Raw genomic sequence first — 16847 nt, forward strand, 5'->3', positions numbered from 1 at the left:
ACCGGCTCGCCTCCCACGCCGTCTGCTCGCCAGACGACGAGCACTGCATGCGCGCGCGACTCCACCCTTCAGCGCGGCATCCGGAAGCGGTCGACGGCGCTGGCTGCATCAGAATGGCTCGACGACGCACGTGCGCGGCTGCGTTCAAGGCTCGCCCGAAAACGAGGTGGTGGGCTGCTCGTAACCACCGCCGCCACGCAACCAGGAGAATAGGAGCATAAAAGAAGCGAACATAAATCCGGTCTCTCGGCGTGCGCCGACGCCGTTCTTGCGCAGTCTTAGATAATGATGCGCCACGTCCCGGCGGCTTTCCCGCCGGAACAACCGGCCGCGCGTTTCTCGCGGCTCGCCTGTTCTGTTCCCTTTCGCGCGCAGGCTTGTCATTCCGGGCACACGAGCGCCCAATACAGACGTTCGACAAATGTTTGTTCCCCCACCGCTGCCCACTTCACCGGGACGCGAGTGCAATCGACGCTGTCGCAGTGTGATAAGGAAACGTGCGATGACCGAGCGTGGCAAGTTAGCAACATGGTTTTCGCTGCATCACGACGTCTTTAATCGACGTGACGCATGTTTCTCTTTCTTGGTTATTCCTTGAGCGTTGCAAGATTATAGAAATGCTCGCAGACATGTGACACGGCGCAGATGGTTGGAACTCTGTGAGCGTGTGCCGTGTACGGCTTCTCGCCAGATGGCCAGCATGGTAAGTAATGCACTTAACAGCCTAAGCAAGGTAAAGAAACTCCGCGTACCTGGCTTCAAGAGAGTGGAAACGGTGAGAGAGAGCCATGAAGCGAGGATCAGCGCACAGGAGGGGGAGTGTCCTGCGTTACATGGAATGATCGCTGGTGAGAAGGTGCACAGTACAACACTTGGGAGACAGTACAACACTTGGGTGCAATAGCACATGAACACACACAAACCGTTTCTTTCAACGGTTCTGCATAATCTTTTTCGGATCAAGATTATACATCACATATCGCTCTCGCTCCTCGCACCTATTTGCCGAGGGTGCAAACCATACTAAATAAATGAAATGCGAAGAATGCCGCTTTGCGAACAGGCGACAGGAATGGCACTAACCACCCCTCTACGAATTTTCCTGTCAAGATCGAATGGACTTGTTGAAAGTGCCCAAAAGTCTACGATATGCGTACAAACTTCGTTCTGCTATATTCGTGTCACTAAACTGCTTCGTTGTAAGAAAGTTGTGCGTGTGCAGTTCACAGGTTAGGACAACGCATGTATATGTCCCTGTTAGCCCCTATGTAGCATGCGTTCTCTGCTCATGCATATATGTTGATATGAATTTCTACCTGCTCAGGCAAACATGCACATCGTCAATACGACTCACTGGCATGTTTTTTTTTAATTCTTTGTGTTTAAGCTTTATTCCCAGGAGTACCTCAATGTGAGAATACGTTTTACTCTATATTTGATTTTCAATTTGTGAAGCAAGATAACTGGGAACATGTTTTTAACATTTGTCCTTTGTTGAAAATAACATGTTCCATCTTGCGCGCATTACTCGGTTCGTAGTTTTGTCAGCAATGGTTCTCATTAGGTAACGAATGATCAACAGCAGAAATCTCGTATTCTCTCCTAGGCATCTTAGATAAACGACATGAGACGTGGCAGCATTGCAAGAAAGCACAGGTGTAATTTATGGTGAGCCGCCTACTGACATTACTAATTTTATTTTTAAACTAGAAAAACAAAAACGCAGCGTCAACGCCATAATTGAGAATGGGAACGGGGACGGGATGAAACATGGAATTTGAAAATAAATTTGCATTTTGATGGTGCACCACCCCTGGTGACAATGAATTCCATCGAGAATGAATGAATGAATGAATGAATATTGAAAAATGACAGTCCTTGATATATATGCTTGAACCTTAAGAGGAAGCTTTAGCTCGGGCCCAACTCCGACGCGGCCTATTCAAATACATGTAAAAACGCAAAAACGTTTTTCTGAGATAACCCCTGGACCGATTTTAATGAAATTTGTTGCACTTGAGAGAGAAAGTTAAATTCTAGTGACTGTTGGAAGCGGAATTTTGATTTAGGGCTTGAATTTTGTTAAAAGGATTTTCAAAAATTCAAATGTTTGAAAAAAATAGAAGAACGAAGTTTACAAGCTAATAGCTCTGCATCAAGAACAGATATCGCGATTCTGTAAACGGCATCCATTAGACCATTCAAAGCGGACAAATTTGATATGTCAGTTTACCTCTTACGTGAATTTGTTACGTTGTTTACAAAGGTTCTGCAAAAGTTGTAATTACACATCACTCCATTTTTCGAGGTTCATGTGTAACATATCAATTTTGTCCGCTTTAGATGGGCTATCAGGTACAATTCACAGAATTCCGATATCATTTTTTCTTGCTGAGTTACAGGATTGTAAACTTGATAGTTTCGTTTTCTGAAAATTTGCGTTTTTCGCCAAATTTTTATAAAAATTTGACGACCTAAATCGAAAATTCGAAACCAACAGTCACTAGATTTTAAGCTTTTCTTTTAAATGCAGCAAACCCCGTCAAATTTGGTGCAGTGGTTGCCGAGAAAAACGAATTCTCCTTTTACATGTATTTAGATAGGAGCACCCGAGCTAAAGCTTCCTCTTAAGACAGTGGTCCACTTTTTATTGTTGGCAGTCATCTTGCAATTAACATATTCCAAAGCACAAATCCGGGTTCGGTTACGGTGAGCACTAACGGAAAGCTTAAACCAGAGTTGTTCGTGTTGGTCACCTCAAGGAGATCCACCCCAAATCTGTAACTATGTCAATCATGCTTAAGAATCGGTTGCATCTTTGAAATACAAAATCGCACCGTAATAAAATGCTCCCGTCCTAGTGCGTCGATGTGTGTCTGATGGCGCCGATCTCAAACGGGACAGATAGACAGAATAATATATTTAACTGATGATTCAATGCCTATTTGGGGAAGTGGGTGAGGAGAAGGTAAAACGAGCTATTATGACTCTTTATGGAAACTTCAAACGCGAGACACCGCAGCGAGTTAACTTTTTCACGGCAGTCCGTGGTCGGATTCTGTCTTCCGAAGATGTCAACGCGTCGTGCTGGCGTTTGCCTAGGAATGTATTTGGTGCAGGAGGTAGGCCTAACTCAAACATGACTTTGCTATTACGTTTGAGTGTGTCTTAGCCCGCCAAAGCCCTCTTAAGACGTATAGGTAACAGGCCGCGCTCACAATTTTATGCAGCACTGAACATGCTTCGAGTCTTAGGATTGCGCTACTCAAGACATTCGAAGGTATCACATGCAACCTAAGTGTACCACAATTGCAAAGAGCTGCATTCCATCTTCAGAAGCCAAGTCACTAGTTCTGGAACTTTGAACACGACTTATCCGAATCACCTACAAGTTTACACAGATCGCTCTGTCAAAGTAAACGAAGATCGCTACGTAGCTGCATTCTATATTCCCTCTCTGAGATATACGTGGTCTGGCCGTGTGGACTGTATAGCTTCGTCGACAGTTGTGGAAGGCGTCGCAATAGCTGGTGCGCTGGGCGCAAACTAGAGAGAGAGAGAATGAAGAGGAAAGGCAGGGAGGTTAACCAGATATGAGTCTCCGGTTTGCTACCCTACACTGGGGATAGGGGATAGGGGTTAGAAAGATGACAGAGAGAGAAAGGAAAAAAAAAACGAACGCGCACACATGGAGACACATACACAAAAGGCGTTCCAGTTAAAGTCGTTCACACAGGCCGGTAGATCGCAAGAAGCGCAAAAGCGCTTGCACGGCCTTCTTCTGTGACGGTAGGTCCTTTCGATGTTGCAGAATTCTTTTTTCAGATAGCGGTTGGTCGTCCAGTTGGTCTAGTTCCTGGCTGAGGCATGCCCTCTGTGGACTGTACTCCGGGCAGGTGCACAAAATATGGCCAATTGATTCTTCATGGCCGCAGTGGTCACAGGTTGGGGTGTCGGTCATCCCTATGCGGAAGGCATAGGCTTTAGTAAAGGCAACGCCCAACCAAAGTCGATATAAAAGCGTGGCGTCTCTACGGCGAAGCTGTGATGGCGCTCGAAGACTTAATGTTGGATCAAGTGAGTGCAGTCGCGGATTTCTTAAATGTGGCTCATTCCATTGCGACGCGGTGCACTGCCGAGCAAGTAGGCGGAGCTTCCGTGCAGCGTCAGTTCTAGAAAGAGGAATGGGGACGTAGCGCTCCTCAGTATGGGCTGAGCGGGCAGCGTGATCCGCCCGTTCATTGCCGACAATCCCGCAGTGACTTGGAAGCCACTGAAAGGTTATGTCGTGGCCTGCATCACTGATATGGTGTAATGTCTCTGTAATATGGAATATTAGTTGTTCGTGCGGTCCGCGTCGTAGAGGTGACAGTAGAGACTGCAGTGCCGCCTTCGAGTCACAGAATATAGTCCATTTGTGTGGCGGTTCATCACCAATGTGATGAAGAGCAGTAAAGAGCGCTGCGAGCTCTGCTGCTGTCGATGTTGTCGCGTGGGTCGTCTTAAATTTGATTGTTGTAGCTTTCACTGGTATGACGATTGCCGCCGCGGAGCTGCTTGGAAGGACAGATCCATCAGTGTAAATATGCGTAGAGTCACGGTAGTTCTCGTACAAATATAGTAGCGTGAGCTGTCTAAGGGCTGGTGATGACAGATCAGCTTTTTTCGAGATACCAGGTATTGCGAGGTTGATTTTCGGCTGAGCGAGGCACCATGGAGGGATCGAAGGTCTCGCAGCCGGAGTGAAACAAGCTGGCAATGATTCATCATATGCAGTTATCGTTTGGCTGAAAGATGTGTGTGGCCTGTCCGCTGGTAGAGAGGCTAAATGGTGACGAGGAGTCCTGGCTAGATGCCTTATATGGGTCCTGAGTACTTCAATGTCAATGTGGGTCTTGACAAGGTGGTCTCTAGCGATTGCTATCGTAGCCACTGTTGAAGCACTCTGAGGCAGGCCTAGACAGATCCGGAGCACTTGACCCTGAAGACTTTGTATAGTGCGTAGATTCGTTTTGCCTGTGTTGATTATTGCTGGCAAGCTGTATCGCAGAAATCCCAGAAAAAGCACCCTGTACAGTTGTAACATGGCACTAGGCGACATTCCCCAGGTCTTGCCAGCGAAAAATTTGAACAGGTGGCATATGCCTGTCAACCGTTTTTTCACGTAAGATATGTGTGGGCTCCATGACAAGTCCCTGTCGATTATGACACCTAGAAACTTGTACGATCGGACCCGTCGTATTACTTGGCCATTTATCGTTACACTGTAGTTTGCCATGGGTTTGCGCGTAAATGGCACTAGTGCGCATTTCTCGGAGGAAATTTCCAGGCCTCGACTACGGAGGTAGACAGCAGTTTGTGTCGCGGCTTTCTGAATTCTCGCTCGCAGCTGTAGGCGTGTTACCGCAGATGTCCATATGCAGATGTCATCCGCGTACATTGATAGCCTGACTGTGGTTGGCACGTGCTCAAGGAGAGCAATTAGTGTTAGATTAAATAACACGGGGCTAAGTACACCGCCCTGGGGGACTCCGCGGTAGCTATAATGTAGAGAAGTATGGCCTTCCTCGGTGCTTACAAAGAAGGATCGCATGGATAGATAGCTCCGTATCCATTGAAACATCCGACCACCCACTCCTACCTCTGCGAGAGCAGAGAGGATGGCTTCATGCGTAACGTTGTCATACGCCCCTTTAACGTCGAGGAATAAGGATGCGCAGAGACGCTTACGGCGTTTCTCATCTTGAATGTAGGTGACCAGGTCGAGGACGTTATCGATCGATGATCGACCGCGTCGGAAGCCCGCCATGGCATCTGGGTAGGTGTTGTGGTACTCCAAGTACCACTCCAGGCGTCCTAGGATCATCCTCTCCATTACTTTGCCCACACAGCTCGCCAAAGCGATCGGGCGATATGAGGAGAGCTCCAACGGCGACTTGCCAGGCTTCAGCAGTGGAACAAGGCGACTTGTCTTCCAGGTTGTTGGTAGCGTGCCATTTCTCCAAGATTCATTGTACACCTCAAGAAGAACCCCTCTCGCTCGCTCCCCCAGGTGACACAAAGCTCGGTAGGAAAGTCCGTCAGGTCCTGGCGCTGATGTGCGGCTACACAAAGCTAATGCTGCCTTAAGTTCGTGGATCGAGAATGGTAGATCCAACCGGTGATCACGTGGTGGCGGACAGCTGCTCGAAGGCGATGGAATGTTGGTAGCTGTGAGTTGGCCGGATAATCTGGCGCAGAAATCCTCTGCCACGTCAATCTCCGATCTCTTTTGAGAGAGGGCAAGTGCCTTGAATGGGAATCGCTGTACGGGAAGTGTCCGCAGTCCGCGCACCGTTCTCCATAGTTGCGATAAAGGCTTGCGTGGATCTAGCGACTCACAGAAGGCAGCCCAACGTTGCGATTCGAGCTTGTCTAACCGGCGCTGTATCTTCTTTTGCGTGCGCCTGGCGGTCCGTAGATCATCCATTGTTTTCGTACGTCGGTATCTTCGTTCAGCACGTCGTCTGATTGCTCGAAGTCGTTCTAGTTCCACATCATAATCATTAAGTTTCGAGGAGCATGTTAGAGTACGCATAGTGTCTTGCACCACGCTCTTGATGGCCTCTTCCAAGTCGAAAGATGGATTGGCGTCGCAGTGTTCTTCCATAATAGACTGAAATTTAGGCCAGTCCACTCTTTGGATCGTATCCCGTATTTTGGAAGCGGTCAATCCTCTGATCTTGATGTACGTGGGGATATGGTCGCTTCCGTGCGTCTCTATGTCCGCAAACCACCCTGCACGCCTGACTAGGCTTCGTGAGACGAAAGCCAAGTCAAGACAGCTGCTGTACGTGGAGCCACGCAAGAACGTAGGACTTCCATCATTCAGCAGCCAAAGTTCATTACTGGAGGCGAAAGATACCAGAGCTCTGCCTCTTGCGTTGATGATCGGACTTCCCCAGAGTGTATGATGGGCGTTGAAATCTCCAGTGATGACCCAGGGATTGGAACTTGAGGAAAGGATGTCTCGTAGTCTTTTGTAATCAAATCGACTTGACGGAGATAGGTAGGCGCCTACAAAAGTGAAGGCCAGATTCTTTTTCCTTACGTTGAGGCATATATATTGATTACTGTCATTAGGTGGTACAGGCTGATGAGTGTAGGTGAGGTCACGGCGAATGAACACCAAAACCTTACTGTTTTCATAAACAGCTGACGACATAAATGATTCATATCCAGAAAGCCTGATTTTGTTCGATAAGTTCGGCTCGCAAATGACGATAATGGGAAACATATTGGCGAACACGAAGCGACGGAAATCCGAAAGGCGCGCTCTGAGTCCGCGGGCATTCCACTGAAAAATAGCTGCTTGTCGGACGTCTTCCCTAAAAGACCGTGGCTGTGGAGCCATGATCTACTCAAGGGTTGCAAGCACCGGACTCAGGGCGTCCAGTACTTGAAGCGCACTTCTGGCAGACGGTGTGTGCATGTTGCTTAGCAGCACGCGAATGGCATTCATTAAAGGCCTAATAAGTGCTATCACTTGCTCATCTGTTTTCCGCGACTCCTCGGATACAGCACCTTGCTGTACTGGGGGCGGCTTCTTCTGCGGCTCTTCTGGCGGTCGTATACGTGGAAGTGGCGGCCATTCCTTTGTGGAGAGAGATCTGGCAGTTTGCTCCCTTCCAACATTGGTGATCGGAGTGCTGGAAACGTCCGCTGATGATGATGCTTGACGAGGGGACTTTTCCTGAAAGCTTGATGTTTTCCGCCGTGAAGACCGTTGTCGGTGACGTCGTCTTCGCCGTACTTTCACAGCGGCCTCTTTGTGGGTAGAGTTGTCTCTCACCATTTGCTTAAGAATGGTGAACTCTTTCTTGATCTGGGGACAGTCTTTGGAAGAGGCGCAGTGATCACCTTGACAGTTCGGGCACTTGAACGTGGTTGCGCTGCAGTTGTCTTCTGAGTGGGGTTCGGCACATCGAGGGCACACGGCCGAATTTCTGCAAACACCCTTCACATGTCCAATCTTCTGACAATTGAAGCATTGCATTGGTCTTGGAATAAATGGTCGAACCTGGTGGCGAAAGTGGCCGACCTTCACGTAGGGTGGAAGGCAGTCGCCTTTGAAGGTTATCTTCACACAACGTGTGTTGCCGAGGCGACTAACATGCACAATCACGTTGTGTTCGCTTGCTGGTTTTATGAGAATTGGGAGGTCCGCATTAGATATTTCATTGTCAATGTCATAGATGACTCCAGTCATTGTGGCACCATTCGTTGGCACGATGGATCGGACCTTGATGTTTCCCAGCTGCGTTACATGTTGTAGTATGGTCAGTGCACTCGGGTTCATCACATCGATTGCCAGGATGTTTCGTCTAGTATTTATCCTAACATCCTTGATCTCATTTGGCACGGTGTTCTCTAGATACACGGAGAGTGCTTGCCTGTTGAGGACGCGCAGGTTGTCGGTAGCGTTCTGTGGCACAAACAGGATGGAGTGAGGCCATCGCTGAGGAGCTGTTTTCACAGTGGTCGAGCTGGACGCCGAAGATGAGTTGATAATTCTTCGTTTGGCCTTGCGGTACTGGACAAGTCGAAAGCTGTCCTCCGAGGACTCGTCACCTGATGCGCAGTACAGCTCCGTGTCCTCGCTACCACTCGACGTACTTCCTCGCTTCCTCGAACCGATGTCCGCGGGTGAACGGGAACCGGGAGGATCCTCGGGGTGTTGTACATCCATCACCGCGATGGAGGGGGCGGTAGACCCCACAGGTGCAGTAAGAAGTCCAGAAAAACACAGAGACGGGCGAGATGTGTTCCGCAAGAGAAGCACCGGCGCAAACTAGATTTTGCCTCCACAGAATGTGGTTCTCCTTACGGACTCAAATGGCCGCGTTTCAACAACTCTATCATGGTATACCATCCATCAAGTTCCCGTGCAAATCACTAGAATTCGTGCAATAATTCGGTGACAAAGGCTTCACAGTAAAGATTTAGTGGATCCCTTCCCACATATTGTATTGCTGGTAAAGCAAAAGCTGATGCTCTTGCATATGCAGAGCTCCATCATCCTCACAAAGTCAAGGCCCCAAAGAGTAATCAAGTTAAAAAAATCTGACATTCGAAATCACTCTGGCTTCCACCACATATGCCCTGCATAACCAAGAGATTTCGTCGAGAGGAAGCCTCACTTCAATATCGAATAAGGACAGGATCCGCTAGTACAACAGCATGGTTAATTAATATGGGGCATATCAATTCTCGGAACTGTACGGCATGCGACGAGACAGGAGACATTGAACACTTTCTGTGGTCGTGCCCAAAATTTATTTATTTGCGAAAAAAAGCAAATAAAAGAGAAAAATAAAATAAAAAGAGGGATCTTCTACTTGCGTGCCTGCAACACATTGTGTTTCCCGAAGAATCAGTCATAGCCCGCAAGGAAATTTCACGTTTCCTTCAAACCAGTCTTCACGACAGACTGGTTTGATGAACGTGCGCTGAAACGCCGCAGTGATATTGTAAGAGACTCTCGGGCAGAGCAATTGCCGGCCTTGACCGCCAGGCTAAACCTGCCTGTTGCTACAACCCACCAACACCACCACCCTAACATTGGTCACACAGTAGGCATGTATGTAGCTTCTTCACCTCATTTTCTCCCGCGTTTTGATTCACCTTGCAAAAGGTTGCGAATCCTCCATGCATGGTTCGCTATACCATTGATGTATGTTGATTAATTGCCGTCGTCCGAGAAAGGAACACCTAGGTAGGTTGTACATATGGAACCTGGCTTTCCGATAAAATATCTAGCTCATTAAACTTTCTTGTGTTACGCATATGAATGCATCTTGCAGCGCTCAATTTCATCAAATTTTCTTCGCACCAGTATCACAGGGAATTTAAGCAAACTTGCAATCCTGCAGGTGTCCGACACTTTAGGCGCTTTTGCATACAAAACAAGCATTTTTTTGACCAAATGCTACATTTAGTATGATTGGTAAACACAAAAGAAAGCACTTTGCACTAGTCACCAGCATAAATCGTTGAAGAGTGCTCGAACGTAGCGGTGACCAAGTCCGTCTTGAGAACTTGGAACGGGGCGTGCTTTGCGGTGAGGCCCCCCCAACGCTGATGGAACATTCCCCCAGAAGGCCTTCAAACCTCTGACTTCGTCGCGTCAGGCTCATGCTGGCAGCGCCCTTCAGAAAGCCACCCTCGGCCTCGTTGGCCTGCGTCGCAATAGTTTTTAGTGCAATGTCAAAAAACGCCACCTTGCAGTGTTTGGCTTCTCCTCAAGGACACTGGGCTTGCCGTGCTGCACGCTTTCCAGTGCTGTGCCGCACACTGGCGCCGTGCAACGGCAGCGCGGTGAATTGCCCGCGCCGCGCCCGCTCCGCCGGAGCATATGCGCCGCCCGCCGCGAACGTCCCGAAACGGCCCCACGGTTGCTTGCGCTGCTTAAGGCCACTTTGAACAGGTGCTTACATGGCGATACCCGGTTGGTATGACCAGCACGATGCATCTAGAGATAAGGAGAACATCGCGTCGAAGAAATTACAAAGCAGCAACCATATTGAACGTAGTTTCGACGCGACGCGGCGTTTCCTGGCGTCGGCGCGTCTAGCCTACAGCGCGTAATAATCACGCTCTTCTCATGGTGGAAGTGCGTGCCATGGTGCACTCGCTTTAACCGATGACCGCGCAGAACATGCATGTTTCGGGATTAAAGCACGATTGTCGCTCATCGTAGAACGGACGCCTGCCGACGCCATGTCGAACGCACGTCGAAAATACGTTCCATGCGGTTGGCGCTTAAAGGAGAAGAACCTCATCTTCACAAAAGACAGATTTTTATTATTTTCGCCAATAGCATTTACATATTGCTGGAAACTGTCCCGTAGACCAATCGTGGAACTGTTTATTTCGGAGTAAAGCCCCCTGCCCTCCCCCAATAGTGGTTTTTACTAGCATTGTTATTGTACATAAAGTTAGTCAAAACTAAGGTAAGCTATTTTGAAGTGGGATTAAAGTGTTTTTAGCGCTCCATTATCGCTAATGCTCACTTAATTTGGCGTCCAGCCCTAAGGGAACGGAGGATATTTGGAAAGTTCTGATTCGATTTGCCATGTTATGGTATGCCTTCACAAAGTGTGAGTCATACACATTTAAAAATGGACATGCAGGCTTAGCCTGAGATTTGAATTAGAGCGTCTTGGGGGCGACTCTTAGTTAACGTAACCGCGAGTCACAAAATTAACTTGCCCGTTCTTTTCAAGGCAACCTTTGTGAACCTGCATACGGCACGTAACGCATAGTGACGGCTAATGAACCGGCTAGTTGATAATGATGCGGGTACCACTTGTCATCGACGTACTACTGCTTTTCTTTATAAGTCTTACTATAATTGTTTGACTAAGTCCGGTTGGAGGAAGATGGCATACAATGTCTAACATCATGTGAATAACCTGTGTTCGTGACTAGGTTCCACTGCAGGCGTCGTTACATATTAGAAAAAACAGCGTGTTCACAAACCTATGGCACGTCCTAAGTGATCTTATGCGAGTTTCATGATATGCACATTTTAATGTTTGACAGACGGTCGCTCGCGAACGAAAACGCCGTCGTTGTCGAAACCTCTTGTACGTCTCGTTCGCGTCGCAAGAATCGGCCGCGCTAAAGGGCCAGGAAGTATTTCTTTGTGCAGGAATTGCGTACAAAAATATGCGCGCAGAAAGGATAGTCATGTATTAGGAAAGCGTAGCTTTAATAGTGCTCATATTTATTTTAACTAGCCGCACAGACAGCCTCCATAAGTCATATCAACGTGAAACGCTCTCGTGATTTGAGTGGTTGCAAGCAGCTACCAGCGCAGATGCGCCATGGAGTATGCGCGCACGTCTTGGGAGGCGGCTGTGTGGGCGTCCCTGCATGCCGTGTAGTGCACGGGTGGGTCGGTTCGCCCACGGGTGTCAGCCTTTCTTTCGCCGGGAGCGAACTTCGAGTCCATAGATATTCGGGTCTGCCCTTTGAACAAAATGTCATGGCACGAATACTACGCCGGACAACGCGGCCGCTGGGCCCTCTCTCGCCCGCGGAGACCAAAGCCGGCGAATTCGACTGGCGCGGTTCCAACGTGTCAATCAGCGCGCGTGGCCGCGAGCACCACTTAGGCACACAGTGGCGCGCAGCTAGTCACTCCCGGTGCTTGTCGCCAGAGCTGCCGGGAATGTTGCAGCGCACGAAAAAAAAAAGAAGGCTGCCAAAGAAACGCGTCGACAGCGGCGACACAAAGACACGCAAGGAGAAGACAAGCTGCGCGGCCCACAAAGGCGCTGCTCTGGACGGTCGTCACCGAGACGCTTCGTGAACCAAACCAAGATGACCAGGCACATAAGTTGCGTTGCTTACGTTGCTTTGAGGGGACGAAGGTTCCAATCCGGTCGATTCCCGGCAGCGAGAAAAAGATGGATGCGATCGGGACTATTCACGTACTCACCGCTCGAGTAGAATAGGAAGGCGGGGGGTGAGTAGAGAATGCCGTGTTCTGAAGCCTGCGCAGACACCGACACCAGGCGGCGCATGGAGGCTCTTTGAATGCCAAGATATTCACCCAGGAAGGCCCTTAGAGATCGTGTACCTCCCAAAAGCGCTGGGATTCAGGGCGGATGTGAGTATTAACTGGTCAGAAGTCGAGATACGCAAGCGACCCTTGGAAATTTGTAGGAAAAAAAAAAGAAGCAGGTAATGGAACCGGAGTCGCTACAGGCATAGGTAACCGTACAATATGGAGACATGTTTTAATGAAGAGAGAAAAGATCAAGGAGTGATAGGTGAAATGCTAGAATACTGTGCATGTATATAATACCTGATTAGCTCAAGCCGGCTAGGTGATTATTTGTCGTCGCCCCGTTCTAAAGGAGATGCACGTAGAAACTTTTCTTCTTCTTCTTCTTCTTCTTCTTCTTATTATTATTATTATTATTATTATTCTCATCATCATCATCATCATGAGCAGCAGCAGCAGCATGCCTTCTCGTCTAAGCACGCCTCTCCCTAGATACAGAGGTGCTGCCGGCGGTAGAACTTTTCCCTATTGAGACACTTCTGACACAGAGATGATCAACATGCATGTCTCAAATCAGTGTAACAACAAGGGATATAAAATGGGTAAGAGTCAGTCGCTAGACAGGGAAAAAAATCGCTTTGTTGTAGCTTCCGAAGCGCGAACATATAACCGTCGTGTCACCCAACGTTCCGCTACAAGAACGCTTATTCTAAGCTTTCGGCGTTCATGACAGCGATACTGCGCCCATGTATGAGACGCTGAGCCCGTCGCCTAAACGTTGCTGTAAATGTACTCCTTAACGTGATCTTGAGCTGTCACGCTGTGAGTCACGAACGTAAGGGCGGCGTATACGGTGGTCTGGCCTCAAGCAGTTTCCAACGTCGACGGCGTCGGCCCCTGATTACGAGACAAAGTAGGAGCAGTGACTAACGCGTCGATGTATATAGCAGCCAGATGGTGGGAAGCGGTAAGCTCGCAGATGTCCCCCACAAGTGAGTGCGCAAGCGGGGAGACTCCAGATCTTAATCGAGCAACCTGATCTGACCGCGCAGCTGACGGTGCACACAGAGGCCGCGTTCCGGAGTGGCAGCTGGATGGCCGACGCTGTTTGTAAGTGACCTATGTGCTTTCTTTTAAATCGAGCTTAAGCGCGGCGAAACTGTTAGAGATCACTGAAATGCGGTATTCATAAGGGGCGTGTTCTTTCTTTGTTTGTTTCTTGTTCTTTTGAATCTCGCCTTGGTTGATGCTGGACACACGTTTCAAACGTTCATCGGCCGGCGTTCAATATACGCTGAAGAGGGAGAAGCTTTAAAAGAGTGCGCAAGAAAAGTCTATTAGTCAGAACCTTCCCAGCAATGAGCGTTCTGGGCAAATATACAAAAACTATGACGTCAGTGTGCTGCGGTAGGCAGCACACATTGTACGTTATTGTGGACGCCCACATATAAGTGGCCTAGCGCGTGCACAGGGACAAATTGAAGGCAGGATATAAATAGCACTTTTACGTTGCTAACAGCCCCCGCCATATTTACCTAACTTTCTGAAGTTGTTCATTTACCAAGGAACAGCACAACAAGAGGATACACGGAGGGAAAAAAAAGAAAGACAATATCAATCATCTGTGCGCCAACAGAAGAGCACGCACGCACATAGAGGGAGAGATGCGGTTGAAACGACCGATGATAGCTTGCACGTTGTACCTACTCTTGCACGGGCAATAAAGCATGCGAGCAGTTTTACTGCGTGCTATTCATGTTGGAACGTCTGCCCGAACCAGTGCCTTCCTTTCACGGCCGCCACTCTACAAATAAGGCGGCGCTGAGATGGTCGTTACCACAACAAAAGGGGGTCATCACAGACATGGCTATTTATGTACAATACGTAAACACGCCGCCTGAGTTACGCGTAGTAATTGTGTCTCCAAAGGCTTCTTTCAAAAACCTCCCCAGTCACCATGGTAATGTCGCATTGGGCGTAAATTTTTAGAGCTGCCAGCATAAAGGCGGGAAAGAGGCCGCCGTTGGGGAGAAGCCCGCCGTGAAAACTGCCACTGTGCGAGATCTGCGAAGCGTGCCGCTTAGAGAGCGCTGTTTGGGCTTGGCTTGGATTTGTTGTTTGCTACCTCTTTTTCTGCCCTAACAACAAAAGCAAATGATGTTAGACAGCAGCCGAATCGAGCTGTTAGCCGACCAACAAGCACACACCAAAATGCAAGAACGCCCTCAGTTCGTAAACTTTCTTTGTAGCGCTCAAAAAAGTCGTGGTTTACAGACCCCCCCCCCCCCTTCCTTTTTTTTTCCTTTCATCGTTAGAGGAGCGATAACGTCGTTTTAGTCAGCGTATTTCTTCATTATTATGCAAGCGTGTAATGGAAGACGTGCAATTCTATGCGCACACGGAGACACACTGTCGTCAACGGCATCCTCGCTCAGCGAGGCGTTCGTGAGCCCCCTTCCCGCACGGACGCGCACGCACGCGTGTTCATGGACCGTTCTGTGGTCCTGTTAAAAAAAAACAATCGTATACAGCAGAAGCGCAGCGTTTCTTGTGGGTTGTACGTTCAGTGCCTTCCCATCCTGAGACTTCGTTTTCGTTGTAGTAAAAATATTTTTTTGAGTAAATTAATGCTAACCGTTGGGCATCACTAAAGTCCGATTTAACTACTTCTCGCTCAAAAGGATGGAAAATATTCTGCTAATACGAAACAGGGAACCGGCAAGTGATAATTATAGCGAAATATTTCCGAACAACAACAACAACAACAACGCAGTTTGGTCCACTTTTCTTTTTAAATTTATACATCAGATACCGACTGGGGCTCACTAATTGTGAACACTAACTGCAATATACGTCGCGCTCTATAGAGCGAAAGCTGTGCGCTGAATACCGGAGCCAGGGCACAGAGTCGACGCGAGGGGCTTAGGCGAGCTACAAAGCTTCCTTCCTGTTTCCGTCTTACTATCAGTCAAGGCTTTCGGATGTGCTTCAATGAGCGGCGACCTTGAGCGCTAAAGGTTGCAGCGACCCGTATCGCTTGACACCAGGGAAGGACGTAGCAATCGCACCATGTCAGCAATCACTAACATCAGTTATCGATTGGCTGTAGGTATACTGAGCTTAAGCGAATGATTGTCTCTGCCACGAAACTGCACTGTTTAAGTGAATGAACCGTTCAAGCTTATCAGCAACTGCTGGAATGAAACGCGTAGTCCCAGAAGTTTAAGGAAAGAGCACTCCGGGGGGAATAAATAAAAGAAAATCCGTCTCTTTTTTTTATTGTTCTTTTTCCGAATCAACACATTATAGAATGTCTGACTTTATTGCCCTCTGCGTAATGCTCGCAGAGGATTGCCGCCTTAGCGTTGAAACATGAACAAGAGACTGAATTTGAAAGACCCATATTTCACATACTGCCGCTCATGCATTGCATCAGAGGAACTCTGTGCTCCCTGAACTTCATCTTAAAACGCCAACGCAGAACAGCCTATAGTGGCCTTGGTGAAGCATAGGACGGCTGTATCTGTCCTCAAGTGAACATAAAACAATGTCGAAGAATTGGCGTTGGTTTCTAGGCGAGAGGTTAGATAATGCCGCCAGTGTGGCCAAGTTGCTTTATAGGATAAGTTTATTATCGCATTCGTGGCTTAAATCTTTCGCTAATGCGGACCTCGCGTACAACGGAAGGGTTGCATAAAAGAAGCAGTCGTAGCGCAGGAAAGGAATGAGAAGCTGGTCTCTCAACCATAAAAAAAGCAGAGAGAGAGAGAGAGAGAAGAAAGCGGCTGTCGCGTTCTCCGCCATAAATGGGCCACTAAAGCCGCGCAACGGAAAGAAACCACTCCATACGCCTACCATGTCTCCTTGCTGCGATCGAGGAGTTGTTTCGCAGGCCGAGTTTCTTATTCATCCTTTCTTTTTTATCCCCAGTGCCGTATATTGTGCGGCATAGGCACTGCACTGCCACAGTCTAGCCGAGATTCTAAAAGCAAGGACGGCTGACGCGAGTGTGATTGCCTTGGTTCGCCCTGTGTTCGTTCGAGCAAAGCAGAAGCCAGAGACGCCGCCACCTACCCAGTGGGAGACGCAAGGACGCCAGCGAGGCGAACATCCGATCTTCATTACACCGCGCGACGTCACACGCGACAACGTGGTTGCCACAATGTAGCGGCCGCATCTACTTACACGCATATATATATATATATATATATATATATATATATATATATATATATATATATATATATATATATATGCAGGCGGCACTGCTGTTGCGGCGGTGGAGAGGACATGA

The 16847-nt window shown here is 48.4% G+C and overlaps 1 protein-coding gene across 2 annotated transcripts in view; it reads right to left on the minus strand.

Annotated features, from left to right (window-relative positions):
- cv-2 (crossveinless 2) overlaps window positions 1-16847 on the minus strand; it is a 249887-nt gene that overhangs the window by 161769 nt on the left and 71271 nt on the right. The window contains exon 2 of one of the 2 annotated variants that reach the window (XM_065430949.2): window positions 753-824. The exons of the other annotated variant lie outside the window; for it this stretch is intronic. Coding sequence (XP_065287021.1) covers window positions 753-824 — 72 coding nt within the window. The remainder of the gene's footprint in view (window positions 1-752; window positions 825-16847) is intronic. 2 annotated transcript variants of the gene reach the window in all.

The sequence above is a fragment of the Dermacentor albipictus genome, chromosome 1 (genome assembly GCF_038994185.2).
Source record: "Dermacentor albipictus isolate Rhodes 1998 colony chromosome 1, USDA_Dalb.pri_finalv2, whole genome shotgun sequence".
In the NCBI taxonomy this organism is placed as follows: domain Eukaryota; kingdom Metazoa; phylum Arthropoda; class Arachnida; order Ixodida; family Ixodidae; genus Dermacentor; species Dermacentor albipictus.